Source organism: Hippocampus zosterae, chromosome 16 (assembly GCF_025434085.1).
Source record: "Hippocampus zosterae strain Florida chromosome 16, ASM2543408v3, whole genome shotgun sequence".
NCBI lineage: Eukaryota > Metazoa > Chordata > Actinopteri > Syngnathiformes > Syngnathidae > Hippocampus > Hippocampus zosterae.
Genome location: NC_067466.1, coordinates 14000434 through 14026196, shown reverse-complemented (window position 1 = coordinate 14026196; position 25763 = coordinate 14000434). Strand labels below are relative to the sequence as shown.

The 25763-nt window shown below is 45.8% G+C and overlaps 2 protein-coding genes across 10 annotated transcripts; one reads left to right on the top strand and one right to left on the bottom strand.

Annotated features, from left to right (window-relative positions):
- Window positions 1-44: 44 nt before the first annotated feature.
- phldb2a (pleckstrin homology-like domain, family B, member 2a) lies at window positions 45-12315 on the bottom strand. 5 transcript variants are annotated; one of them, XM_052046745.1, is made up of 17 exons: window positions 11221-12315; window positions 10064-10172; window positions 8561-9510; window positions 8152-8472; window positions 5748-5882; window positions 5357-5494; window positions 4759-4902; window positions 3853-3963; window positions 3686-3775; window positions 3307-3444; window positions 2925-3024; window positions 2572-2773; window positions 2390-2480; window positions 2071-2217; window positions 1753-1972; window positions 1559-1644; window positions 45-1445 (listed from the first exon to the last, which is right to left on the bottom strand). In XM_052046745.1, the coding sequence occupies exons 2-17, from the start codon at window positions 10116-10118 to the stop codon at window positions 1305-1307; spliced, it is 3069 nt and encodes a 1022-aa protein (XP_051902705.1). In that variant the 5' UTR covers window positions 10119-10172; window positions 11221-12315; the 3' UTR covers window positions 45-1304. The 5 variants fall into 5 exon arrangements, with proteins under 5 accessions (XP_051902705.1, XP_051902706.1, XP_051902707.1 ...); XM_052046746.1 differs by having other exon boundaries at window positions 2572-2770; XM_052046747.1 differs by having other exon boundaries at window positions 8251-8472.
- On the top strand, window positions 5776-25647 carry gabrr3a (gamma-aminobutyric acid type A receptor subunit rho3a). Of its 5 annotated transcripts, none has more exons than XM_052046772.1 (10): window positions 5776-5902; window positions 17497-17825; window positions 19309-19421; window positions 21153-21220; window positions 21295-21518; window positions 22579-22661; window positions 23080-23217; window positions 23380-23532; window positions 24332-24525; window positions 24687-25647. In XM_052046772.1, exons 2-10 carry the CDS (start codon window positions 17683-17685, stop codon window positions 24987-24989), a joined length of 1419 nt encoding a protein of 472 aa, XP_051902732.1. In that variant the 5' UTR covers window positions 5776-5902; window positions 17497-17682; the 3' UTR covers window positions 24990-25647. The 5 variants fall into 5 exon arrangements, with proteins under 5 accessions (XP_051902732.1, XP_051902731.1, XP_051902730.1 ...); XM_052046771.1 differs by having other exon boundaries at window positions 17363-17825; XM_052046770.1 differs by having other exon boundaries at window positions 17195-17825.
- Window positions 25648-25763: the final 116 nt, after the last annotated feature.

The following is a 25763-nucleotide window of genomic DNA, read 5'->3' as shown; positions in this document are numbered from 1 at the left end:
TTTGCCACCTCCGATTAAAGTTTTACAGGAAAGAAACATACATATAAAATTCTTTAAAAAAGAATTTATTCCTTTTTTGTTGTTGAAACCTACTATTAAAAAAACGTGTTGACTAACAAAACAATTCATATTGAAAATACACTATAAAACACGTATATTGAAATATAAAAATATATAAATGTGATCGACAACTCATACACAGGAGCGTGTTGATCTTAAATGGGGACATTTCAAATTGAAACTTGACATCAGAGACCGAGAAAAGCATTACGTCATGCTGCTGAAATACATTGCTCACTGAGGGCCTCTGCTGGTGGATAAAGAATACTGAAATGTTGAGCTCACGGACCGAGGATCACAATGACCTCATCACAAATTGTCATCAGTTCCTATTGCCGCTAGAGGGCGCCACTCCCGCAGTTTCTGCTTTCCAAAATGACAATACTGTACTGGCAGCTGCGTCACAAATACTGGCGTTTAGGAGGTAATATAACACCGGAGAATATTAAAACAAATCCACTGCAATAGAGATATACGAAGCAATGTGAGTTCTTGCAAACACAAAGTATGGAATTTTCTTTCGCAAATCACCAGGATGCTGATTGATTAAAAGAGTCATAAGTGCATGGAAAACACCTGGCAAGTTGCTATTATGATTACAACAAAAGATAAATATAAAGATAGGACACGGACTTAGTGTCAGGACCACAAAACAGCCAGTGAGCTTCTTGAAAGTAGGTTACTGCATGCGTTTGTGTGTTTGTTGACAGGAATGTAAAAAAAGAATTTAAGATGTGGATAATTGGCTAATTCCTTTTTTTTTAATTCTGATCTGCTTGGAAACTGATTTTGTTTGTTTGTTAGTTTTTAAAGTTTTGCTGCAGCAGTCCACTTTCTTGCCACCCTAAGTCGCCTCCCGATGAAAATGTATCCACATGCCGCAAACTCGACCCTCACTTGTGTTGTTAGCAAGTTCTAGTTCCAACTGTGGTCCCTGTAGCGTGATTTTCACAATTTCTATTTTGAAGTGGAATACTAGAACTAACGACCCTAAACCGAAGCAAGGAGAGCTACTCCAATTCCGACTGATGGCCATTCTAGTTCCGTCACAGAGAATTGTAGCTATCATACACAAAACAACGAAATACTGTAGCTTAATTATGCGACTGGTATAAAACATATTTGATCTTTATACTTGATTACGTTATAGTGGATGAGTTGTCACATTCAAACACTGTGAAGTGGAATCGTGCAAATCTTCTCTTCTGACAACAACAACAATAAAAATGACCTTTTTGGATCTGTTACACCATGAAGTGCATGTGTCCCTCAGCGCCGGTCACAATAACATCCATCCATATACGCATGGCCTCGGGGGACGGGGCCACCATGTAGTAGACCCGGTCATGAGTCTTCACACTAAAGGTGAGCGAGGGGTTGGGACTCTTGGTTGTAGATGGCAAGAATTGAAAGGAGAGAGAGTGAAAGCTTAGATGAGCAAAATGAACCCCCCCCCCCCCCCGCCAAAAAAAAATAGCAAGGCATATGATCAACTTACTTTGTGTGCATTCTTCAAATGGTCATAGTACACCTCCTCTATTGCCTGGAAGTAAATGACTCCTTTCATCTTGGTTTCATGCTTGTCTGTGGTGAAGGGGGGGAGGGGGGGTGGGGGGGATTTTAGCCTTCAGCATTGTTTAAAGGTGACATCACTGCTATGTCACATTTCCAATTGGAAGACGACTTCCTCACCTGCATAGTAAGTGAGCGTCCTGCGATTCTGGTCAAAAACAAACCAGCGTTTCTTCCAGGTCTTTATTTTGCCTCCCATTTTGACAAGGAAGCCTCTGCACGTTTTGTCCGTGATGGCCAGATGGAAGCAGGCGTCTGGATTGTGTCCCGCCGCCTCAATATGGCAATGAAGGTCAAAGTCGTCGTTCCTCATGGGCAAGTAGCGAGTCAAGAGTCGGGACTGTGGACGAAATCATGGATGATGTATTCATATGGTGTACCTGCAAGCCCTAAAACAGGGCTGGGCAAAGTTTTCACATCCGGTCCATGATGGAATACCTGAGATCTCTGTTTCTCCCTGAGCTTCACCTCCCTCTCCACAAGTTTCTGTCTCCGGTTGGTCTCCTCCTGCAGGCGTTTCTCCAGTTCCTCCCTGCGTCTTCGCTCTTCCTCCAGAGCTTGCCGGCGGATCTCCATTTCACGTTCCTGCGCGTGCCGGATCAGAATGGTCAGAATCACCATCGGGCACAAACAGAAGGTTTGTTCATTTTGACGTTTTTTTTTTGCCATTGTCGGAGTTTTTAAACTGTTATTTTTGGATTGTATTTTGTGGTAGTAAATCCCAAACATTTGCCAACGACGGGTGCACGTCAGATACCCTGTGCTCAAGCAGCCTTAGTTTTTCCACCTGGGCCTCTCGGAGTAAACGCTCCATTTCCTCAAGCTTGGCCATGTTGGTCATACTGGCGCTGACGGCAAATAGAGAACGCAAACGGTTTCATTCGTGTGTGTGACATCAGCGCCCTCAACATATACCAGGAATAATTGACGATATCCAACCTGGAGATGTTATCTGGAGAGCATGCGGAAAAGCTGGTCTCCATACTGTCAGAGCTGTCCACACTGATGGTGTCGGAGGCCTGGCTGTTGTCCGGGTAGGACAAAGAGTCCAGGAAAACGTTGTTCTCAGAGAGCAGCCGACTACCAAAATCACTTTTTCTTTGTCGGGCGTGTACGCCGTCAGTCATGTGCGTGTGGCCTGCTGAGACGAGAAGACAATTTGAATCGGTTGATATTCAGCCCGTTTTTCCTCCCCATGTTTAAGTGACAGATCGTCACACAACCCGAGATGGAAATTCAAGTCCGTATGGTTGTGTTGTTTATTGGATGCGGGGAGTGCAACGATGACTCACTTTTTGGCTGGCGGCGACCATTCGGGTCTCGAGGGGCAAAACTGAGCCCTTGGGGGATGACGCTGCCACAGCTGGAGCTTTGCGACAAAGGCAGATGGGCCTGTGGAGTGGGGGGGGGGGGGGGGGGGGGGGTCAGAGTTGCATGCTGGTCACGGCACGGCACGGCACCCCAGCATTCACACAAGTGCAAGCATCTGTCTAACTCGCGGCGGATTCACGAGCACCGCTCTAAACGCATCCAGAGATGGAATTCCACCCCCCCACCCCCGACCCCTCCTCTGTGGCTCGGTTAACAACAAATAGGATCTAAAAGTCATCATATTATGTGCCAATTCCCTTTTCAAGCAGATGTGAAACCTTGTATTGATTAATAAATAACGACCTTGGGCGGAAGGGTGCGTCCCAGAGATCGGCCGTAGTGAGTGACGATCTGCTGGCTCCTCTTCGGAGTTCCGTTATCGCTCAGATGAACCGAGTTGTCCTTGTCGCTTCTTCTCCTTTCCTTCACCGAGTGTATGTGCTAGAGCAGAAATGCATTAAAAACATTTTTTGGTGCTAATTCCGTTATGGATGTAAAGCCTTCAAGCATTGGACAACTTAGACTTCTTTTGTGGCCAACAGATTGCGCAAGATTATGGCGGTCAACAAGCTATACAAATTTAAGTGTCGCTCCAAAATTGGAAGCCTAGCGTTGTCTTGAATTGACTCGTTAATTAAGGAGTGTTTCTCGGACCAACTGTATTATTCTAACTGACGCCCACCTCTTTGATGGCCCCATTGCTGAGCGCCAAGTTCTGCCTCTCAGACAGCTCCGCATACTTTCCTTCCAAAGACGCCAGCTTGTCTCTCTCCTGCGGTCGTCATGATGACATCTTCAGTGATGGCAACCTATTCGTCGAGCTCGGCCAGCTTTCGTTGAATGGCTTACCTTCTGCAGCATGATGAGCAGATTGTTTTTTTCCCTCTGAAAGTCTTCTCTTTCCTGCTGGGACTGTAAAGTGATCTGCGAGGACTGTTTCTTCAGAGTTGCGAGTCTCTCCTGCGAAGAAGGAAGAAAGCAGAAGTGTTTCACATGAAATTGGTGGCACGCTGTATTACGTGGCAGCGTAAAAAAGTTCTTATTTTAGGAATTTGAGATACGTGCCCCCTTATTAGTCCCTAATTGTTTGTACATATACAATCGTTGTGTGTCCACCATCAAGTGTGAAATTCACCAAATAAATCTGTAGTTATCGGCCTATTTCTTGAAATACATTTAATTCCGTCTAATTTGCATAATAACCACCCCCACGTATAGAGTATAAGCCCATAACATGATCAGCAAGCCATGGGAGCATCCAGAGACACTTCCGAGCAACTCTTCCATCTGAAACACCATAATGAGGAAGTACTAACATGACAACGTCTCTATCGTGTCAAAGACAAAAGGGGGGTCGAGCTGCATGGAGTTTCGTTGGATGCACAGAGGGGCACTCACTTCAAGCATTAGCTTCTGATAAGCAGCACATACTGGACCCCAAAATTGTCGATGTGGTGACGGGAGGCATTTGTGCTTGGTGATCGATCCATGTGTCACATACACACAGTATAGGGTATGAACTGCTATCTTGGATTCTGTTTCAATTTTATTCCCACATTTTGCATACAAAGCACGATACGTCTACTTTACAATATGTATTATTAATGCATAATATATATATATTTTTGGGCTGCGTGGATTTGAGGCTGCGGTATACTGATGACAACAAGCCGCACTGCAATAACTAAAACTGAAGGCATATTAGTTATGCACATACACTATACTGTATTATACTGTACACATTATATTATGTACCTTGCGTGTGATAGCGAGACGCTGACAGTCAGCAATTTCTCTCAGTAACTGACCCCGATTTTCCTTCTCCTCATCTTGGTGAATCTCTCTCTCCAATTTTTGAAACTCCAATTCCTCCAAGCTTTTTGCTTGATCCTCTGCTTCCTGCGACAGACAGGATATGCATATTGATGCGCGCACCAATCTAACGAATCTGTAAGCCGGTAAATTCGCTTTCAAATCGGTTACTTTCTGAGCACTTGAAATTCCGAGGTGACGCAAATGTGTCACAAGAATTCACGTGACATTGCTCGCTTTTCTTATTGGTCATTGCCAGGGCACAATAATACAAACAGGAACACGTTTCCTTATGTACTGTCAGAGACACCTTACGTGGAACAACATTGACTTTTCCTGACAAAGTTTGTGGTTTAAAGGTACGTCGTTTTCGAAACAAGACGTGCGAAGTGTGGACATGCTCGGCATTGAAGTTACCCGGGTTTACCATACGTGTGTAATTTGGGGAAACTGCTCATTTTGTCTAGCTCAGCTGTGCCACAAATTAAGAAGCCATAACTCTTCCTTGTCAAATTCGCAATTTTTATGTTCTTTTATATACCTGTGCTTTCTCGGTGTGGCTAATCTTCTCACTAGTGTGACTATTTTCCTTAAGCTGGTCCAAAAGGTCATTTTCTTTTTGCAGCTGTGCCATCTCTGATTCTTGCTCCCCTTCCAGCAAAGCACACTCGACCTCCATCTGCAGGAAATGATATTTAAAAATGGGTAGAAATGAATAAACTGATGATGAGCTAAGGAAAAAAAAAACAAACACCTTCACATTTTGATACTCTTTGAACATGTCATAGCTTTATACAAATCCGACACTAAAAATGTGCACAGTACCAATAAGGTAGGAGTACAGTAGGAGGAGGAGTACAGTAATTATATTTTCATTATTTGTTTAAAGTAATAAACACTGTGTGGGCAATGTCTTGGACTTTGGTACGGACCTCTCTCACAGACTCTTCCATCTGATTGTCCAGGTCTTTAATCTTCTGCTCCAGCTCCTCAATGTTGTTCACAACTTGGATCCTCTCCTCTTCAATGTGTGTTACTTCCTGCTTCAGCTGCACACTCTCCAACACCTGGATGCCATACAAGGAAGGTCGGTTTGGATATTCTCTCTGTCAGCCCCACCACACACACACGCGCGCACACACACGCGCACACAACATACATCTTATATGGACATTTATGATCCGAGTTTAACATAAATATCTCCATCATAACGTTTCATGGCCGGGGTTTTCTAAAAACCAAACATTGAGTTACATTCTTACATTAAGTGTGATGTTAAACACCCAGACAAGCAGTATATTCCAGCCCCTTTTGAGAGTAACGGCAGCAGATGTTTTAACTTGGTAACTGTTGGATGAATGACAACAACAACAGGATTCCTTTTGGCTTGGCCAAATGGAAATCGGAGCATTTTGTTGCCACTCTTGCCAAAGTACCCCAGAATCTCTCGTTAAGAATCACTCAAATATATTATCATTGTTGTTGGTCCTTCTTCTAGCAAAGTGCGGAGAGGGATCATATTGTGTCTACAAACTGATGTGACAAGCAACTCCCAGACATGTTTAGTAGAACAATATTTTTAACTGGCACAGAGCAAAAAGCATTGGCTTGAATTGGAGTCTATTAACATTAAAAGTTGTGCTGATGCTTAATCATTAGTCTAGAGAGCTCCAAACATCTGGAAAAACGGCTTTTCCATGTGTATACACTAGAATTCTTCCATTCAAACACGCACACATGATAATTCTCAGTGGGATAGAGTCATTTCCTGTCCCCCCCCACCACCCTCCTTTTCTTTTTGGGAGTTGAATGGCGGAGTACTGAAGCACGACTAGGTCTTCTTCATTAAAACCAGACACGCTGCTGGGCTCTAACTGTTTTAGCGTCGGGGGGAAAAAAAAAAAGCTTCATTTTTACAGACACGGTAACGGCACCGCTGTGGATGCGGAGGAGAAGTCGAGCTCGCGGCTGAAATTGCACAATTTGATACAATGCGCCTACCGAGTCCACAGCGGTGACCACAACGGAGAAACCTATGAGAATTGCAATCTCAAAGCTCTGAGGGAGCCCTATGACATGCAACGCCTCGATCAAAACAATCCCCGCTTAGACAGCAACCGAAAAAGGAGCTTTCGACCGTCAGATCGAAGGGAGCACGTGCCAGAGATTGGCACTGCGCGTTTCCACTTTACACTAACACAAGGAACTAAATATTTACTGTAAAATGTCCGTTAAAATCTCTGGTGGTGCCTGAAACAAGTTGATCCGCACAGGGCGATGTGGAAAAAGAGAAACGCGGGAATGGTAATTATTCGCGGTTGATTGCACGAAAGGGAAACAAACAAAGATAAACAAGTTCTCGGCAGCTTGATAAAGTGCATTCCACACGTTGGAAGCTGTGCGTCTCATCCCATTGGTCTTCGATAATAGAACGTGTTCTTTTTTTGAAAGAAAATGGAGGAGAGCAAGTAAGAAAAGAAGGCTGTGTCATGTATAAAACAGAGACAGATTTCAGAAGACTTTACAACTGCAAACGGGCCGTTTTAATCACTGTCATGAATACGCTAATCCGGTCTCGCCAACTTTAGTTTCCAAACCTAACAATGCAGTGGGTTGGGGTGGGAATCTTTCGCCAGACACCCGTTAGAATCCGAAGGGCTACGATTTGATTCCCAGTGAGGCACCAGAATGCAAACTTTGCCCAAATTTCAGATTTTTAAATTTATTTATTTTTTTTAGTTTGGCAAGATTGGGGTTTGTATCACATGATGCAACTGCCAGACTTGCGTATGTTTTCTTCCAGTGTAAGAGGAGGCGATAATCTAAAAATGCGGTCACTGTTGTTTTGGCGTTCGGAATACGCCTCACTTGAGACTTGAAACCTGTTTGTGACAACTTTGTTTCCTCAATGAATCATTAGCCTGTTTAGCATCTTGTTGTTTGTGCGGGATGATGTACGCTATGACTAATGTCATTGTGACCAGCCCGTTTTTTTTTTTTTGGCTTCCCAAACTCGAGGCAGATTTGAGTCGCTATGACATATCAATCAAACCAGAAATGCATCAATCCAACCAGTTCAGTGTAAATATTTGAATGGGCCACGAGGTCAAAGGTCAAAACGGTTCCCGAACTATGATCTTCCCGCGATGGCGGGATTTGCTCAACACCGCTAGCAAAGCAATGACGCAAATCAATGAAGATAAAAATGAAGCAAACATCGGTCAGCAAAAAGAATATCGGCGAACTAAGATAAGAGCGTCTAGGAAAACCGACTTATTACTGGAAAAGCAAACAGGTCGAGTATGAAAACGGGCACAGGCCGGTAAATCAAATGACCTTCGCTCTGTGGTTGCTGGACGGTGAGGGGGCACTGCTGCTCAGGCCGGGACCCGGCGAGTCAACTTCTCTGTAACCGTTTTGCTGACGACCGCTGACCTGCCGCTCGTCACCGAGGAGCAAATCTCGTCCCCTGGCGCCAAAGCCGTTGCCCGGAGCCTCGCCGCCGGGAGAGTCGGAGAAAACCGACTCGTCGTCCGACACCTGCAGCTTCTCCAACTCCTTATTGATCTTCCGCAGATCCGAAACCGCCGAAGCCGCGGGCTCCACCTGCGCAAACTCCGTACACAGGCTCATGATGGTCTCCAGCCGCTGGCTCTCCTGCGGACCGAGACTTTACCGTTTGTATTTTTACGGACGACGCCTCGACATTGCGACGGCGTCCCGCAAGTCCCAAGAATAAACTCACCAATTTGTGCACTTTCTGCTCCCTGAGCCTCTCGTCTCTCTGGTGCTGGTGATAGTCTCTCAACTCCTCTTTTCCATTCAAAGACGTGATGCTGCCCACCCTTTGTCCTGGACTCAGCCCCGCTTTCCCAAACGATAAGCTCCGCTCCCCAAAGCTCACGTCCAAATTCGGGCCGTCTACCTCGACACCTAGCGAGCTAAGTGAGGCCAGGCTGGCCCTCCTGGGCGTATTAGGCATGCCGGCCGGTACGGTCACATCCGGCGGTTGCTCAAGGGAGGAGAGACTGCGACGAGCCGCCGCCGAGCGCCCCGCTCTCTGGAGATGAGGCGGCAGGGATAAAATAGGAGGATCGGCTGGATTGTGGAGGCGGGGTAGGGAGCGGCTGTGCATGCCCAGACTGTTGAGGGAACCCGTGGAGTATTTCCTCTGCCTGGAGTCACTTACGGCTTTGCTGTGTGAGTGGAGTCTCCGGCCCGATCGAGGGCTCGAGGGCACGCTAGCCGTGCCGCTCTTGACCCTCGGGGAGCGAGGTAGAGGTTCGCCATAAGGGGAAATGAGAGAGCTCCCATCCGCCGGGTGAAACAGGCTGTCTTGCGATTGGTGGCGAGCGTTTGGGTGACGCAGCAAACCGTTGGGGCTGAACTGCCGCTCGCCCTGGCGAGGCGAGGGGGGCACGCTGCTGCTGGTCACGTAAGAGAAGTTTCTCGAGGAAGGCGGCTGGTATTCGCCGTTTCCCAGGATGGACAGCGGCCGTTTGGACTGGGGTCCGCCGGGCGAAGGCAGATTGAAATACTTGCGGCTGCACTCGGCCGCCCTCAGACTGGCCTCCAGGGCGCTCTTCCTGCGCTGCAGCGTCTCCATCAACTCCTGCAGCTCTGCCTTAGAGCGGGAGCCCCTGAGTAAGGTCCCACCGCCCGGACCGCTGCCGCTCGGCTCCAGCTTCACGCAGTCTGTAGATGGGAGCAAATTAACGGAGCATGTAATCCGGACCCCCCCCCCCTCCCCCTCATGTCATAAAGTGAAGCCAATTTAATAAGCTGACGTGCTGAGTAAGAGGAGAGGAAAACCGGCGAAGAATGCGCGCTCACCCTTTTCCAAACCCAACACAAACATTTGCCCTGTCGGTTGCCAAGTGTCTTCTAAAAATGGAAGAAGCCAAGATGCGTCACGGCTTTATCTGTGAGATATCATGCTTAAGCGCCCTGAAAGGGCAAAAGACACCTGGCCAGGAAGTAAAAATATGAACTCAAGGGAGATTTTCTCCATTTTTTTTTTGTCGAGGATGATGACCTGATTCTGACTCCCGATCATTGCCCTTCTTCATCTAGTCAAACCAAATCTTGACCGATTTATTAATCGACGACGAGCCCTTTTCTCTAGGCGACGGAAATCCAAGCCAGATCAAGGTTGACTGTTCTAAACAACGGAAAGCTGAACCGAACCGTTACGGCTCAGTGGAAATGTCACTTGATGTCGCAAGTCGACCTGTAGGTTGAGGTCTACCTGAGCCGTAAGCCAGCGTGCTCACCGCCGCCCTTTGAGGAAGCATCCTGCTCATCTGGCTGACCTCCGTCCTTTGATTCAGCCGGCGTCAGGATTCAGCTGCGCTTTGCTGCCAGAAAAGGGGGGGGGGGGGGAGTAAAGCTTGAAGAAGAAGCTTTGATGCATGTGCGGTTGGTTGAAAAGCGAAATTTAGAGATTCATTGAGAATATAAAGACCGCCTTTCACGCCGACCCCGTTCTATTTCATGCAAATTTAAAATCGGATTCTTTGAATAATATATGTACTTAGCGCTACATTAGAGGGACTCCCAAAGTCAGACTACAGTTTCCCGAATCCAAACACGTAGTAAGAGGAAAGATGGTTGATGGGAGACTTTGTGGTCCTGCTGTCTGGAGAGCGGGCCCACAGGAAGTAGGGTATCCTTTTACACACTCACACAATCAATCAGCATGAGTTCATTCTTAGGACCCCCCCCACCCACCCCACCCCCCCTTGCCCACCCACCCCCTGAAAAAAAAGAGGTGGGCCTCATGTCAGCAGTGAGAGATTTTACGGCATCACCCAGACTACAAGCTGGCAAGCGAATGCACAGAGTTAACCCGCAAGCGAATGTAAACAGCATACGGAAGGAAAGCGTTTCAATCACACGTCGGGTTCGTCAGGAAGATTCACGAAAAGAAAAAAACATCCATGAAAGAAAAGTGACGCCGAAGTGATTACAAATGTCACTTTCTGTTTGAACGGTGGTTCAAAACGCTGACTTTCCCCTCACGTGCCCTTTTTAGTATGAAGCCGAGAAGCAATGACTCACTGATGTCTGTAAAAAATGCGATAGCGACGATCGTTTTCATGCGCGGGGCTCCGCATGCCGTTCCCACGTTTTGAAATCCGGCGTTACTTCCCAGCAGTGTCATGCTGAACAACACGTGAGAGCAATTTTAGTTTGGAAGCTGCAGAACTTGTACGTTAGAATTTTCGCTCCGTTTCAAGAAAGTTCAAGAAGTAAATAATTAAGGGTTTGGATTCGAAATACCAGCATCATTCTTACATGTGGGAGGGAGAACCGTACGGTATTTCATCTAATCTGGACATGCATCTCAGTGAGCATCATTCTCTGAGCTGACCTTTGACAAGAAAAAAAAAAGCCTGCCCTCACCTTAGTTGACATAGTTGCAATCTCTGTTGGGTGGAGGTGAAATCCTCTTGTCCCCGCTCGGAGGCAACGGCAGAGTAAAACCCCAAAGTCTTCCCGTGACAAAGGATCAGACGGGAGACCCTTCCCACCTCCCCTGAGAGGGGAGGAGGTGGTGGAGAGGAAGGGAGTTGCAGCCTCGGTGTTACTTTGCAGCATCTGGCATCTCTGCTGCCCTCTCTGGTGGTTCAAGATATTGCAGAAGCGAGAACTGAATCAAAATGCCGGGGGAATCGCTGAAACGAGTGTATCCTCATGATTTACATCAAGGAGGGAAGTTTGCTTCGTGTATTTGACGTTACGCAGATGATTTACTTGTCAAGAATAAATTTTTTTTTTTTTGTTTCTTCAAGAAACGCAATACTGCGGTCCATAGCAAGAGATGGAAAATACACCTGGCGCGTCGAACCGTAAGAAAAGAACTCCCGCTGGTCTCTGTAAAACAAAAGCAAGCCAGAGTATGCGTTTGGGTATCGAAATATGTTGGATTGTTGTTTTTGCGCGGTGTGTGCAGGCAGGGGCTGCCCTTGGCCGCCTCATAAAGAGACCAAAACGACTCCACTCCCCCCTTCGTGACGTCCAGATAAACAGATGGAGTGTAAACATTTCAACCTCAACTAGACTTTGCTTGTGTCGAGGGAATAGGTACAAAAAAAATTGTAAAAACAACCAAACAAAAAAAAAACACACACACACAAGATGGCGATTGCCTATTTGAAATGTACAAACTGTCAAGGAAAAGGAGAGAGTTTGAGAAAACCGTCCCTCAGAAAAATCCCCCAATTCTCCCGGAACTACAGCTTCGATGACATCATGGGGAGGAGGTTAGGGTGGGGGGGGGCTGGACAAGATGATTGCTTCCAGACACAGACCTTGGATCTTTGTCTTAACTTCACATACATAAACATGAAGTTGTGTGTGCTGCTGATACTTTCTCGGAAAATAGTTATGGAGGGAGCAGTTTTCAGGTGACGTATCTGGCCGATTTGATGCCGTAGTCAAGGTCCGCAAGTGCTCCAGCTGTGTGCTCTGCAGGTTTTTAAGGCCCTCTTGGCCTTAAAAGTGGGACTTGATGGCGTTCCGATGAGACGCTGCTCCACATTTGCGTCCAGAAAACAACATGTGGCACATTGAAATGTTTTTTAAAACCATTGATGTGGTTTTGCCTCATTTTAGCGTCCTTTAACGTCCTCTTGACTTTATTCGCATTCATACTAGCGCCTGCATTCCACACACGGCCACAAAGACGCATTGATGCATTCTTCCCATCGATTGTTATTTATTGTTTTAATTTATATATCTATAATATCAGGGCAATAAAACAACCCTCATTTAAAAATGTCACTCTCTTGCCGACATGCGCAGATGTGTTTTCCACTCCTCATGGGAATGTTACACCTCCAGACAGTCTTGGGGAAAGATTTAAGTCCAACCATATGCGCAGTCATTTAAAATTCTGGTCAGATGCCAAAAAAAAAGAAAAAAAAAGTCTAGTGGAGGAGGAGGAAAAAAAAGTTCCGTTCAACGACATTCAAAAAAAAAAATCTGTTCTGTGTATTATGCACATTTGTTTGGCACGGATCATCGAATTCTAACTTGCTCAAAGTTCAGTGTACAGGGTGTCACAAAAGGTATTTATCCCAAATCACAATTTCTTTTTTTTTCTCTTCCCAAGTGAGCCTTAAAGTTGACTTGAAACTAGAAACCAGGTCGGGGTAAGTCGGGAGGCTGTTGTATCATGGCGATTTTCCCTGTCAGGAACTGTCGGATGCTCAGGGCATGTTGCGAGCGGGCATGTTGCCATGGTGACGCAGCCACGAATTCTTGCGTATTGACGGGATCTCTTTGCGGGTGTCCCGGTTGATGATCCGTCTTATGTTGAAGAGGAAAATGGTTTAAAAGTTCATTTCGGGTGTGATCCGTTTAGTTCTGGTTTAACGTCGACAGGCTCGCTTGTTGATTGACACGCTTGACCACTGGACTGCAAATGATCATTTTCTCCGGCGTCGTCTGTTTTTTCTTCGTCGTCTTCCCGGGCTCTGTGGTCTTGTGCTGCATTTCCGCCTGGAAATCCGTTCAGCCCTCCGCCTTGCGCCGCCGATATGTTGCAGTCGACGCCGTGCTGCTTAAGTATTTGCAAAGCTGTGACGTTGGGATCTGGATACAGGCCAAAGTCGAGGAGTCCTCCGCCGTTGTGCCCGCGTGACGTCGACGGTGCTCCTGTTGGCAGAAATGGGAGCCGTTTTCGGTATGGTGTGATATGATGCTTGTTACCATAGCAACGGCCTTCACTCTGTTTTGGCCGTGAAATTAGCCACGTTTTACACATTATGCAACATTCGTCAATCCTGCCGTAAAAGATGAAATGTATTCTCACGGTCCCAGAAAATCAAATTGGACTTTTTTGGGGGGGGTGTTTGATTTGAACCACTTCAAACATCTCCGTGCGGAGCTAGAACAAATTTTGATCCAATAAATAGGCAATTTAAATTCCAGTGATTATAATGGCCCTGCGTCCTAATACCGAATTGTTTTCCATAATTGTGATCATTTACTTCAGCGTTATTTGCAAATTAAAGACAGAAATATTTTTCGCACGTACCTCTGCGCCTTAGACACTGCGGAATAGCTAAAATGATGGTGAACAGGACAAAAGCCGCGGAAGCTCCCGTGCTCCATCTTGACCTCGGCATACTCCGCTCACTCAAACCTGCCGGGCAACTCTTTTCAGAATATTTCTTTGCCTTTCTGGGTTCATTCAAAGCCGTGCAGTGTTGTACTCACTTATTGCCGCGACGGTAATGTTGACTTTGGTCAGGACAATGAGACGACTTTGCAGACCCGTGAAGGTGCACGCGTACGTCCCCGAGTGCTCGTCACTGTCGGGCTTGCCGAGTAGAAGGGAGCCGTTTCCCAACGGAAGTCGCTCCAGGTCTACTTGGGCTCGGCCCTCCCACGAGTTGACGGTGTGGCCGTTTCTGCTGTCGTACCGCAGGATCACTTCGGTCTCGCCGGAGGAAACGAAGCTCCAAATGAGGGAGAAGTTTTGAAGACCGTGTGGTGCAATGCAGGGAATCCGCAGCGTGCGCCCCTCTTCCTGTGTTATCACTGCAAGACATTTGACCTCACGTTGCTATCCGTCGACGCGATCATCCTTCATTATGACGAGCGCGGCCCACCTTGATTCTTCCGAGAGGCGGTCCACACTTGGGTCTTGTCCGCTGACACAAACGAACAGAAGAAGGTGTAATCGGAGACGTTCCCCCGAATCTGAAGTGTGCTTTGCACGTTGAAAAGTCCCTTGTGGTCCGTGGCTTTTGTGGTGACATTTTCCAGTTCTTCCTCTGCGGCGGGGGGGTCAGTAGCCCACGTCACCTTGGGCAGCGGGTAAATGTTGCTGGAGGAGCATGTGACCGTCTCATCGCTCAGCTCCATGATGACCGATTGGATCGGCGCTTTGGAAGAAGATAGAGAATTGAAATCGGATGAGCACCTATCAGGTCATAAGGAGCCCGATGGAGAGTCTTGTACCAAGACTTTTGGTCCAGAAACCTCATCCTGACTTAAACCCCACCAAACACTTTTTGGGGGGGGGGGGTAGATTATCTATAATATCGATTGTTTCCGAGCTCCATATATTTTAAATTTCATCGCAGAGCCTTCCCCGGCAGCAGTAAAATAAATCTCCAACAGAGGGCGCTGTTTCCTACCTCAGTGAGCACAATACACAATCAGCATTTATTTATTTTGTTTCTCAACATTTTCATTAGATTTAGCAAAAAGAGTCAATGCAGAGGCCTAGTAGTGGCATCGCTGCGATGTAAACATATTCTCGAAAAAAAAAATCGACTGACCCTTCACTTCCAGATTTACAAAGAGTTCCTGGTTCCCCTTCCGCGTGCTCGTGTAACACTTGTACCTGCCCTTGTCCTGAACTTTGACCCTCCTGAGGAGGAGCGATGCGTTCCCATTGGGGATGTGAGCGTTAAATAGGCAAGTCCGCCCGCTGAAATGTTTATTTTGCAGTCCAAACTGGTCCTTGTTGTAGTAGTAGCTGTGGACGGGTATTTGCTTCTTGTACCAGTGGATCACCACGGTGCCGGGGGGTCGGAAGCTGCAGGGTAGGAGGCAATCGTCGTGGATGATGCAGGAGACGTTGGCGTCTGCGAGCACGAGATGAGCGTCGTTTAGCGTGCAGGATCACGTGGCTAGAACCCGCGTTATCATTTCTTAACATTACCTTTTGAGAGCGTCGCGAAGAATTCCCCCAAGAAAATAAGCAGCAGCACGCCGGATGCCCGCGTCCCTGCCATATCTTGAAGTAATGTGAGAACAATCGCTGCGGTGCAGTGAGTTGCATCGACGCGACTCGACTTTACATCCTCCGAAACACGAATGCAACACTGACTAATTAACTCGACGGGTGAATGTTTAACAAGCGCCGTGTGAATGCTCCATCACGCGACAACCCGGCCCTTCCAAATGTGTTCCCGTTTCACGTGAACGCTCCCGCCGACACACCTGCATCCCTCACGAGAGCATACTATTATTAATTCAAGTGGATATCAAACCAAACAACTGCAACTAACAAAAAAAAAAACCCATCAGCACAGCAAATGTTACTTAAAGTGCCTATGGAACTTATCCACGGTTAATGCAAAAGTCTACACACCCCTTCTTTCAATGTCACGCGTCTGTGATTAAAATCACGAGAGCACATGGAATCGTTTCAAAACGTTTCCCAACATTAATGAGACCTTAAATCTGTTTTTAAAAATGGTTAGCACGTCGGCTTCACAGTGCAGAGGTACCGGGTTCGATTCCAGCTCCGGCCTCCCTGTGTGGAGTTTGCATGTTCTCCCCGGGCCTGCGTGGGTTTTCTCCGGGTGCTCCGCTTTCCTCCCACATTCCAAAAATATGCATGGCAGGCTGATATAACACTCTAAAAAAATTGTCCCTAGGTGTGAGTGTGAGCGTGGATGGTTGTTCGTCTATGTGTGCCCTGCGATTGGCTGGCAACCGATTCAGGGTGTCCCCCGCCTACTGCCCGGAGACGGCTGGGATGGGCTCCAGCTCCCCCCCGCGACCCTAGTGAGGATCAAGCGGTACGGAAGATGCGATGAGATGAGAATAAAAAAATTCATCAAATCAATAGTGTGGTTGCACAAGTGTGCACACCCTCTTATAACCGGAACGTCGCTGTAATCGGAATTCATTCACATGTGAGATTGGAGTAAGCCATCATTTAACGTGCCTCTGATGAATCTCAAATTAACTTCAGATGTGCTAGTAGGCTTTTTTGGGGGGGGGGGGGGCGGTATTCTAGCAAAAGCCAGAAGTTTTTGTGCTAAAAACGGCTTTCCATTTTGAACTGCTCATAATTCCTTCCACCTTGTCCGGTTGAAAGAAGGCATGCTGCCACCACCATGCCTCACTCGTATAAGCGCTGTTCTTTTGGTGATGAGCGGTGTTTGCCTTTGTGCCAAGCATACGTTTTGGAATTCGGGCCCAAAAATTCAACCTTGGCTACATCGGACCATAACTCATTTTCCCCCCGCACACATCTGCGAGATTTTATAATACACTGAAACCAAATTTGCACTTTTTGCCCATAATTCCGTAATGTGAGTTTGCCGCAAACACAACATTGGTCATTTATTCGTACACACACGTAACCTTAAACAGAATCGCATTTGGTCGTCCCCCCCTTCCCCCCCCAAGGTGAAAGCGGCTCATATCCCTCATGTCGTCATCGGGCCGAGCCATGCAAATGCAACGTTTACAGAGGTGGGCCAAACAAACATGCTGACATGTGTCCCCTCTGCTTGAGATCATTCGCCTCCCACCTCGATGACAAGAGTGCATCTGGAGGGGAAAATCCCGTTGTCTGTAAAAGTAGGCTACAGGCTTTTTATTTTTTTTATTTTTATCTCTTCAGAACGATGATGAAACCACTGGTTGTATTATCCCCGCTCCCTCTCCCCGCCCTCGGCTGCCTCCAGTTTGTAGGTTACCGAAAGATTTCGCCAACCACAGATAAGAAGATTAGGGAGGAATTAATGGTATTCCTTTGTCGTTATTGGGATAAATTGATATTTGGTTTTAGACAAGAGGGTGGAGACTGTTAGGGTCAGCGGCGAAGCACGTTCCGGCAAGAGATGCAAGAGGACGGATGGCACATTTGACAACTAAACTCAATCAGGGGACTATCTGGACTCATGTATAGCGCCTTTGCCGCAGATGAGAGTGCAGGACGGTGCCACCATGATTGGGCGTGCGCAAGCCACAGCGGAATGAGCGCTGCCGGAACATGGACGTGCCAGTAAGGGACGGGGACTGAGGCTTCCATCGGAGGGCAGGGGGAGGACGCTCGGGCGGTGGAGGGTGGGGGGGGGATCCTCTAGCGTTCCCAGCACCGCTTTCACCATGAGAGCGGTCCTCCTGGCCTTACGACTCCTGTGCTTCGCCTGCTGGTGGCCCGTCACGCATCTGAACGGCAGCCACTTCCCCAGCAAGAGGAGACACAAGGAGCTCGACCTCGGAGACGTCAACAGACAAAAACACGGCGGGTGAGCTCAAGTGTGCTTCTCTGCTTTATCTTCATTGATGGGCTGTCTGTTGGTGAGCTGTCGTTTTTTTTAGAGGGGGGGGTTGTATTGATGGATCAATGAATCACATTTTCTGTTTTGAGGCTTAAGGTTTCGGGTTTCATTCCCTTGGTTCAGAAACAGGGCATCATTTCAAAGTGACAGTGCCCAAACGAATATGATTCCGTTACTGGTTGGATGTGTAAAGTCAGAAAGCTTCCCGAAGTAAACGCAGATTATTATTCATTCATTCATTCATCTTCCTAACCGCTTGATCCTCACTAGGGTCGCGGGGGTTGCTGGAGCCTATCCCAGCTGTCTCCGGGCAGTAGGCGGGGGACACCCTGAATCGGTTGCCAGCCAATCGCAGGGCACACAGAAACTAACAACCATTCGCACTCACACTCACACCTAGGGACAATTTAGAGCGTCCAATCAGCCTACCATGCATGTTTTTGGAATGTGGGAGGAAACCGGAGCACCCGGAGAAAACCCACGCAGGCCCGGGGAGAACATGCAAACTCCACACAGGGAGGCCGGAGCTGGAATCGAACCCGGTACCTCTTCACTGTGAAGCCGACGTGCTAACCACTGGCCTACCGGGCCGCCCTGGATTATTATTATTTTTTTAATATCCACAAACATAATCGGTCCGCTTTCACAGAGGACTACAAAAAAAAAATCTGCTGAAATTCTGAGTATTGGGCTAATTTTAAGGGACACGATTGGCTAATTTTTTGTTCTACCTCTACATTTTTTTTTAGGTTAGAGTAAATATCACTTCTTACTTTGCATACATGCTTTCTTATGACCCTCCCACAAATATTGTGGCCTAAACATGACCTAAATTACAAATGAATTCTGATTCTTTAAGAGGAAATCTCTGAGTGATTCCGCCAAAATTGCTTCGCTAAAGTTGCCATAAATACCTGAACCTATTTGTTTCCCGCCTGCATACATTTGATTGATAAGTAGTCTGTCTGTAGTGTATTTAGATTCATCTCACATTTTCTACATCTTAACATGAGTACTAAAAAAAAAAGGAAATCAAGTAAAATACCCATGCATGGTTGAATGCAGAAATCGTTACGGTCGCATGCGACCATGAATTTGTCAAAGATCTTGTCTCCTTCCGTTGTTGACCCTGGTGGATAAAGTTAAGTGAGGCCTTGGGGTTGGTTGATGACAGGTGAGAGTTCACATCTCCAGTCTAGTTTTTTCGCAATGATTTGCTTGATTCCCTATAACAACACAAGCAAGACAAGCCAGTTGAAAACATGTTTGAAGAGCTTCCCAGCAAATGAGGAACTGCCATTATTTGGATCACAAGCTCTATTTTTAATCACACAGCTCAACTCCAAGCAGTGGTCAACGAAGTCTCCACCAGATGTCAGTTCAATGAAAGATAAAGACCAAAAGAGATTTTCTGTCGGCCTCAGCCCTGTTTGTCCTCTTTGCGTCTTAGACGAGTGGACCTCAAGATGAAAAAGCTCGACAGCACAAAGTCGTTGCTCATTAAATCGGAACAGCTGCTTCGAATAGAGGACCACGATTTTGCCATGCGGCCGGGCTTCGGAGGTAAGAACCGCATATCCGCTGTGTCCGTCACGCTTTCTATACCTATGCGCCCCCCACCACCCCCCAACCCGCCGAAGACCGATCTAGGTTACTGTGCTGTCCTTGCTATTACGCCTCCCCAAAAAGCCCTTGGTGACCTAGATAGTCTGCGTGAGACAATGGCTGCAGACAGTAGTACAAATCAAATCATCTCAACTGCGCACCTCATCGCGGAGCCTGAGAGCACACGCGTCGAATACGTTTGCCTCAAAATGGCCCCAAAATGGAACACGAGTAAGAAAATCCAAGTCAAGAAATGCAGTTTTGTATTTTCCTTGTCTTTAACACTCAGCTTTGGGTGGTCCTGGCTATATCGTTGGCACTTTCCGTTGACGTTTACAACCGCGCATGCTAGCAAAACATACAGCAGCCAACCACAACATTATTAGCGCAAATGAATGAGATCCAATATAAACAGCTACATAAGAAATAGTCTCCCAAGAAAAGAAATTACAAAACATGAATGTTACATTCATCAAAAAATATAAATTGCCCGTTTGTCTCCATATGACCTGCGAGTGACTAGCAAGCAGTCCAAAAGACCGCTACCGTAGGCTTCATTTTACCCGACAAAGGAGTGAAGGAAATACCGTGATTTACAGTGGCCCTAGAACTGTACCGTCTCATTGAGCTGAGCGTAAAGCTGCGCTTACTATTTTGATTGCCAAATTAGTCACATGAGCGTGGCGACAAATATTAGGGTAGATCTGACAATGCCTATTGAGTGGAGCCTTACAATATCATCCTGGATAAGATGTTTTTATATTTTGCGGTGGTCGTTGGCGACTAGCCGATATACAATACGGTAGATGCTATTCTGTCGCCTAGCGAAAAATCCTATTCGAAGCTATCAGGTGAAATCAAAATGTATATACACTAACCCCAACGTAATAAACTACTTTGCAGTTCTGTAAAATCTTGTCATTGGTTGCCGCATCTTCACACTATAAAGTTACAGTTGACCTTTTAGCCATTATTTTGCGTCCTGTTTTATTGTCTGGAACCAGCAATATTTATTCGGAAAACCAAGCCTATGGTCCGCCAGCTATAATCCCTCCTTCCCTATGCTATTGTAATTGAGGAATGATGCTTCTGAGTGCTTATTGTCATTAGGTAATGGTAGCGATAGGACAGGATTCATATACCTCACCTCAGACATTTTCATCATGGCACCACGAAACAATAATGTAATAAACGTACTGTTTCGATTAGTAGCATATAGCTGCTTCCGCGTGTGACAGCTAACCTTCCCGTATTGCAGCGCAGACGGTTAAGATGGAACTTGTTGTGTGGAAGTCTAACCAATATACATCTGCGCCACTGACTCATGTACCGTAGGCACTAATATACAAGTGTGGAAATAAATGTACATTTGTTTCAGTAAGCTTGATGTATCCGGGGGCACTTGATCAGCATCTGTCGGTCAAGACTGTCCTAGCGTCTTTACTATATGACAGGCGCTGAGCTCTGAGCTTACCAGTCATGATTACCTAACATGTCGTCGTCCCTGGCCTCTATGTCGCTATAGTGTGGATTACACCTTCTCTTCCCAGGCCGATCGGGGCATAAAAATGCGTAATCCGTCATGGATGTACAGATGGTGAAGACATGGAGGCTGACATCATCATGACAACGTGTTATCCGGCTGCCGCTGAACCCTGATGTATGTTGACTTGTGACCTTTTGTGCCAGGTTCAGCCATCCCCGTTGGCATCGACGTCCAGGTAGAGAGCGTCGACAGCATCAGTGAAGTAAACATGGTATGCACGACGCTTTGCGAAGTCTTCCTCTGCACTTGAAACCAACGTACAGGGTTGTGCTTTGTAACGTTTAGGACTTCACCATGACTCTGTACTTGAGGCATTACTGGCAGGACGACCGACTGGCCTTCCCCTCCAGCAGCAACAAGAGCCGAACCTTCGACTCGCGTCTCGTGAAGAAGATCTGGGTGCCCGACGTGTTCTTTGTCCACTCCAAGCGCTCTTTCATCCATGACACAACCATGGAGAATATCATGCTGAGGGTTTTTCCTGACGGCAACATCCTCTACAGTGTCCGGTAAAAAAAACAACAACAAACAAACAAAACCAAAAAAAAAAAAACATTACCAAGATGACGAAATCAACAATATTGTCTGTGGGCAGGCTTTGCACATTCCTGATATCCATTTCAGTCCCTCATGTTGACAATATGGCGCCACAGACTGCCCCAGCAGATTGTGCACAACGAAAAGCAGTAATTAGTAATTGAATGGACCATAAGACCAGTCATGCGGTTGACCGTGTTTTCGGATTCACGCTTTGTCTCATAAATTACACACCGGATGGTCAAATTTAGTCACGGGGTGATTTTAGCAGGGGATGGTGCGACATCTTTCCCGTTTTTGTGTCAATACATTTCCGATGGAGATCTGATTCAAGATATATGACTTGTTAACGTTTCACAACAAGAATGTTTAACGCATTCCTTTATTTATTTATAAATAATGCAGGAATCAGCAAGAAAAATCAGACGTACTGCACATAAAAGACTTTCCATTTCAAAGCAATGAGGGTCGGCTTATTTTATTTATTTATTTATTTTTTGCGGCGCCGTCAGGCTTTTAGATATTTTTAGCACCCTCACTAGCCAGCCGGCCAGAAGGAAAGAAACAGAACATGCTGCCGCATGTCGTCGGACAGTCATGTCTTTGTCTTTAAACATTTGGTGAAGCAGCAAGTGGCTCATTATGCAAGGTTATTCTCGGACGCCTTGTTCCATATAACTGTAAACAATGCTACGTTTGTGATCACAAGTCGGCTCGGGTGACGATGCTGAACAGCTGCTGCCGTGGTAGAAGACCTCCTAATCTGTATACATTTTTTAAAAAAAACATACTTTCCATAATTTAATTCGTTCAATGGGGTTTATCTTCTAAATTGAAAGACAGTCATGAAAAAAAAATTAAAAATCACAGCCCATACACGATACTCTTTTATTTTCGACGTAATTAAGGTGCCGATTTTTACTATGACGGGTCAGTTCTGGGCCCACCAGACGCGTTTGGTGCCACTGTTGCCATCATGACAATTTACTTCTTGTAGTTTGTGTGTTTCTTTAACTGCAAGCTCTGCTTTAGGATTACCGTGACAGCGCTTTGCTCGATGGACTTCAGCAGCTTCCCTCTCGACACACAGAACTGCTCCCTGGAACTGGAGAGCTGTGAGTATACCGCAAAGTTTGGAATGGTCTTTTGGAAATGCGTAGCCTTGTTTATCGTCATTCTCGCATAGAATACGGTCGCTACATTTACTGTTAATTCGAATCAGACACTGTCCATTATTTAGTTTTCTTTAATGACTGCTTTAAAGAGGATTATATTTCCCTTCCATACTTTGTTGTTGATCAAACTTGCTCTAAGTGCAGCACGAGTGAGGATTTCCCTCCATTTAGAACCTTTTTTTTTTTAAATCTTGCTAATCTTTCAACAGTCAACATTGCATGAATAAAACATGTATCCTAATCTCAGAGGAGAGCCAGGAATTCCATTTTCATGCACTATTCTCTTCTCTGAGAACAGCATCCAAGAGAAGCAATATGTGAAGTTCATCCTTGTGCTTTTTTTTTTCCTTTCTTGAAGATGCTTACAATGAGAACGACCTTATGCTGTACTGGAAGAATGGGAATGATTCATTAAGGACTGACGAGATTGTGCTGTCTCAGTTTTTTGTCGAAGATTTCCAGCCTTCTTTTGGGCTCGCCTTCTACAGCAGTACTGGTTTGTGGAATTAAATTTCGAAATTAAGAACAAAATATATATATTTTAAGCAATATAGGATTTGAATACTTGGTGTCGGTTTGAACTGTCACTTTCTGTTGCTGTCCCACCCCCATGATTTATTTCTTTAATGATCCTCAGCCTTTTTTTCCTTTTTTTCAGGATGGTACAATCGTCTCTACATTAATTTCATCCTCAGGAGGCACATATTCTTCTTCATGCTGCAGACATATTTTCCCACCATGCTGATGGTAATGCTGTCCTGGGTGTCTTTCTGGATAGACAGGAGGGCCGTGCCCGCCCGTGTCTCCTTGGGTACATCACATTTTTCATAATATATTTATAAACTTAAATGTTTGAGAGTTGTTTTTTTTTTCAGAGGATTCTAAATACATTGATTTAAAAATAGTCAAGTGAGTTCTGGATGTGAAAACACTGACTGTAATGTTCTAAAAGTAAGGGAAGTAAATGATGTGGTCGCCTCAATGTAAAACATTTTGGTTTTGGGATAATCAAATGTTCTCAGAAATAATGAAATAAAACAAAAATATGTGTATTGAGCACATGCAATTCACTAACGTCACCCTCGAAATATCCATTTTCACATATTTATTTGTTTATTTTACATCGGTAGTCCTCACAGCGGGTTACCCACGCGTGACGTCACGTCAGCTTAGGCTAGCGTCTGATTTAGACTCGTACGCTAAGCTACTAGTATTGGTGATGTGAAGCGGATTGGTTTGTGTTGAATAATATATAATGACTGACTAGTTGTTTATGTAACGGGGATTCATTTTTGGGCACACGCTCGAAACGCGGTGTTAACGCTCAATGCTCCTCTCCGTTTTAAGTGCTTGGCTGCCATCTTGTGGCGTCTATGCACAATTACAACCTCCTTTCCATAACATGAAATACAGTATTTGGGATTCTCTGCATAATACAATGCATGCAGTAATCTACAAGTAATGGCCATAAAATAATTCTCATTTTAAAAGCAACAAAGAAAAAAAATACAATTCATGTTTTTTAGAATGTACGTGGAAAAAAACACAAACACGTGTACAGAGTTTCCAAGGTGTTATATATTGAAATAACTTGTGCTCCCCGCACGCAGGCATCACCACCGTGTTGACCATGTCCACCATCATCACCGGCGTGTCCTCCTCAATGCCTCAGGTGTCTTACGTGAAAGCGGTGGACATCTACCTGTGGGCCAGCTTTCTTTTTGTCTTTCTCTCCGTCATCGAGTACGCAGCCGTCAACTATTTCACCACAGTGGAGGAGATGAAGAAGCTCAAGAGGGCACAGGTCGCCAACGCTCCCACTCTGCTGACTAGATTTCCCCCCCCCCCCCCCCTCCATAAATCTCGTGCGACTTGTTTGACCCACACAAAATCATATTTGCACCATCTGGATCGACTGCATGATCTCGAAACGTAACCCCGCCTCTCTTGCCTTTGTCGTTACAGATCCCGGCGTCCTACAACGCCACACAGGCCATGGCTTTCGATGGCTGTTTCCATGACAACGACATTGACCTGACCTCTTTCCCCGAGGTTTCCAGCACACCGAACACAGAGAGGAACGCACAGTCACGAAACTCCACTGTGTCGGCCCCCGCAGAGGGTACCAGGCTACGCCGCAGGAACCCGTTAAAACACAACCTCCGTTTCATAATGAGCAACAGCTACATGATTGACTCCTACTCCAGGGTTTTATTCCCTCTGGCCTACCTGCTCTTCAATGTCATTTACTGGAGTATGTATGCGTAACACACTCTCATTGCAGGTGTGTGTGCGTGCGTGTGAAAACATCACAGTCATAGGATTTAAACTTTTATTGTTGTACAAAGCTTTTGAATCGGATGATTATTTCAGTCTTGGGATTGTATTCCGTTGCTTAATTGCCGCAGAGTAAAATGCATATTTATTGTAAAATATCTCTCAAATGAAAAGTAAACGTATGCAGTGTTGTTCATATGTCTTTTGTTGTTTTGTATAAACGGGGTCCTCGGTTTTACGATATGCGAGATTAGGAGTGACGTGTAGTTTGCAGTGGTGGCAAAAGTAGTCGCTCGCTTTTACTTGAGTGGAGGTTATGTACAAATACTTGTGTAAAAAATACTCTGGTGAAAGTAGCACGAGTACTCATCAATTCAACTCCTTTATTTTTTTCATGTAAAAGAGAGAAAGTACGGACCGAAATGTGCTAACATACAAGCATAAAAATATTTTTTTTCTCATAACCATCTTGATAGTGTTCCACAAAACTTCTCATCTGATCAAAATCGTTTTATTTTATTTTCTTGTGACTGAAAACAAACTTTACCGACATGTTTTTGTTCAGGGGCACTCAGCTGAGAGCGTTGACTGTTTCTCAAACTTAATAAGTGGTTAGAAAGTAGTTCAAGTACAGTTTTGCAGTTAAAAATACACACATTCAGAAAAGGTGAAGCTATGCTAGGCTAAATGGCTCATTGTAGACGGAAGCAAAAGTGTTGTTTGCTGGTGACAGTCACGACAGGCAGGTGCACACAATGGTAACTT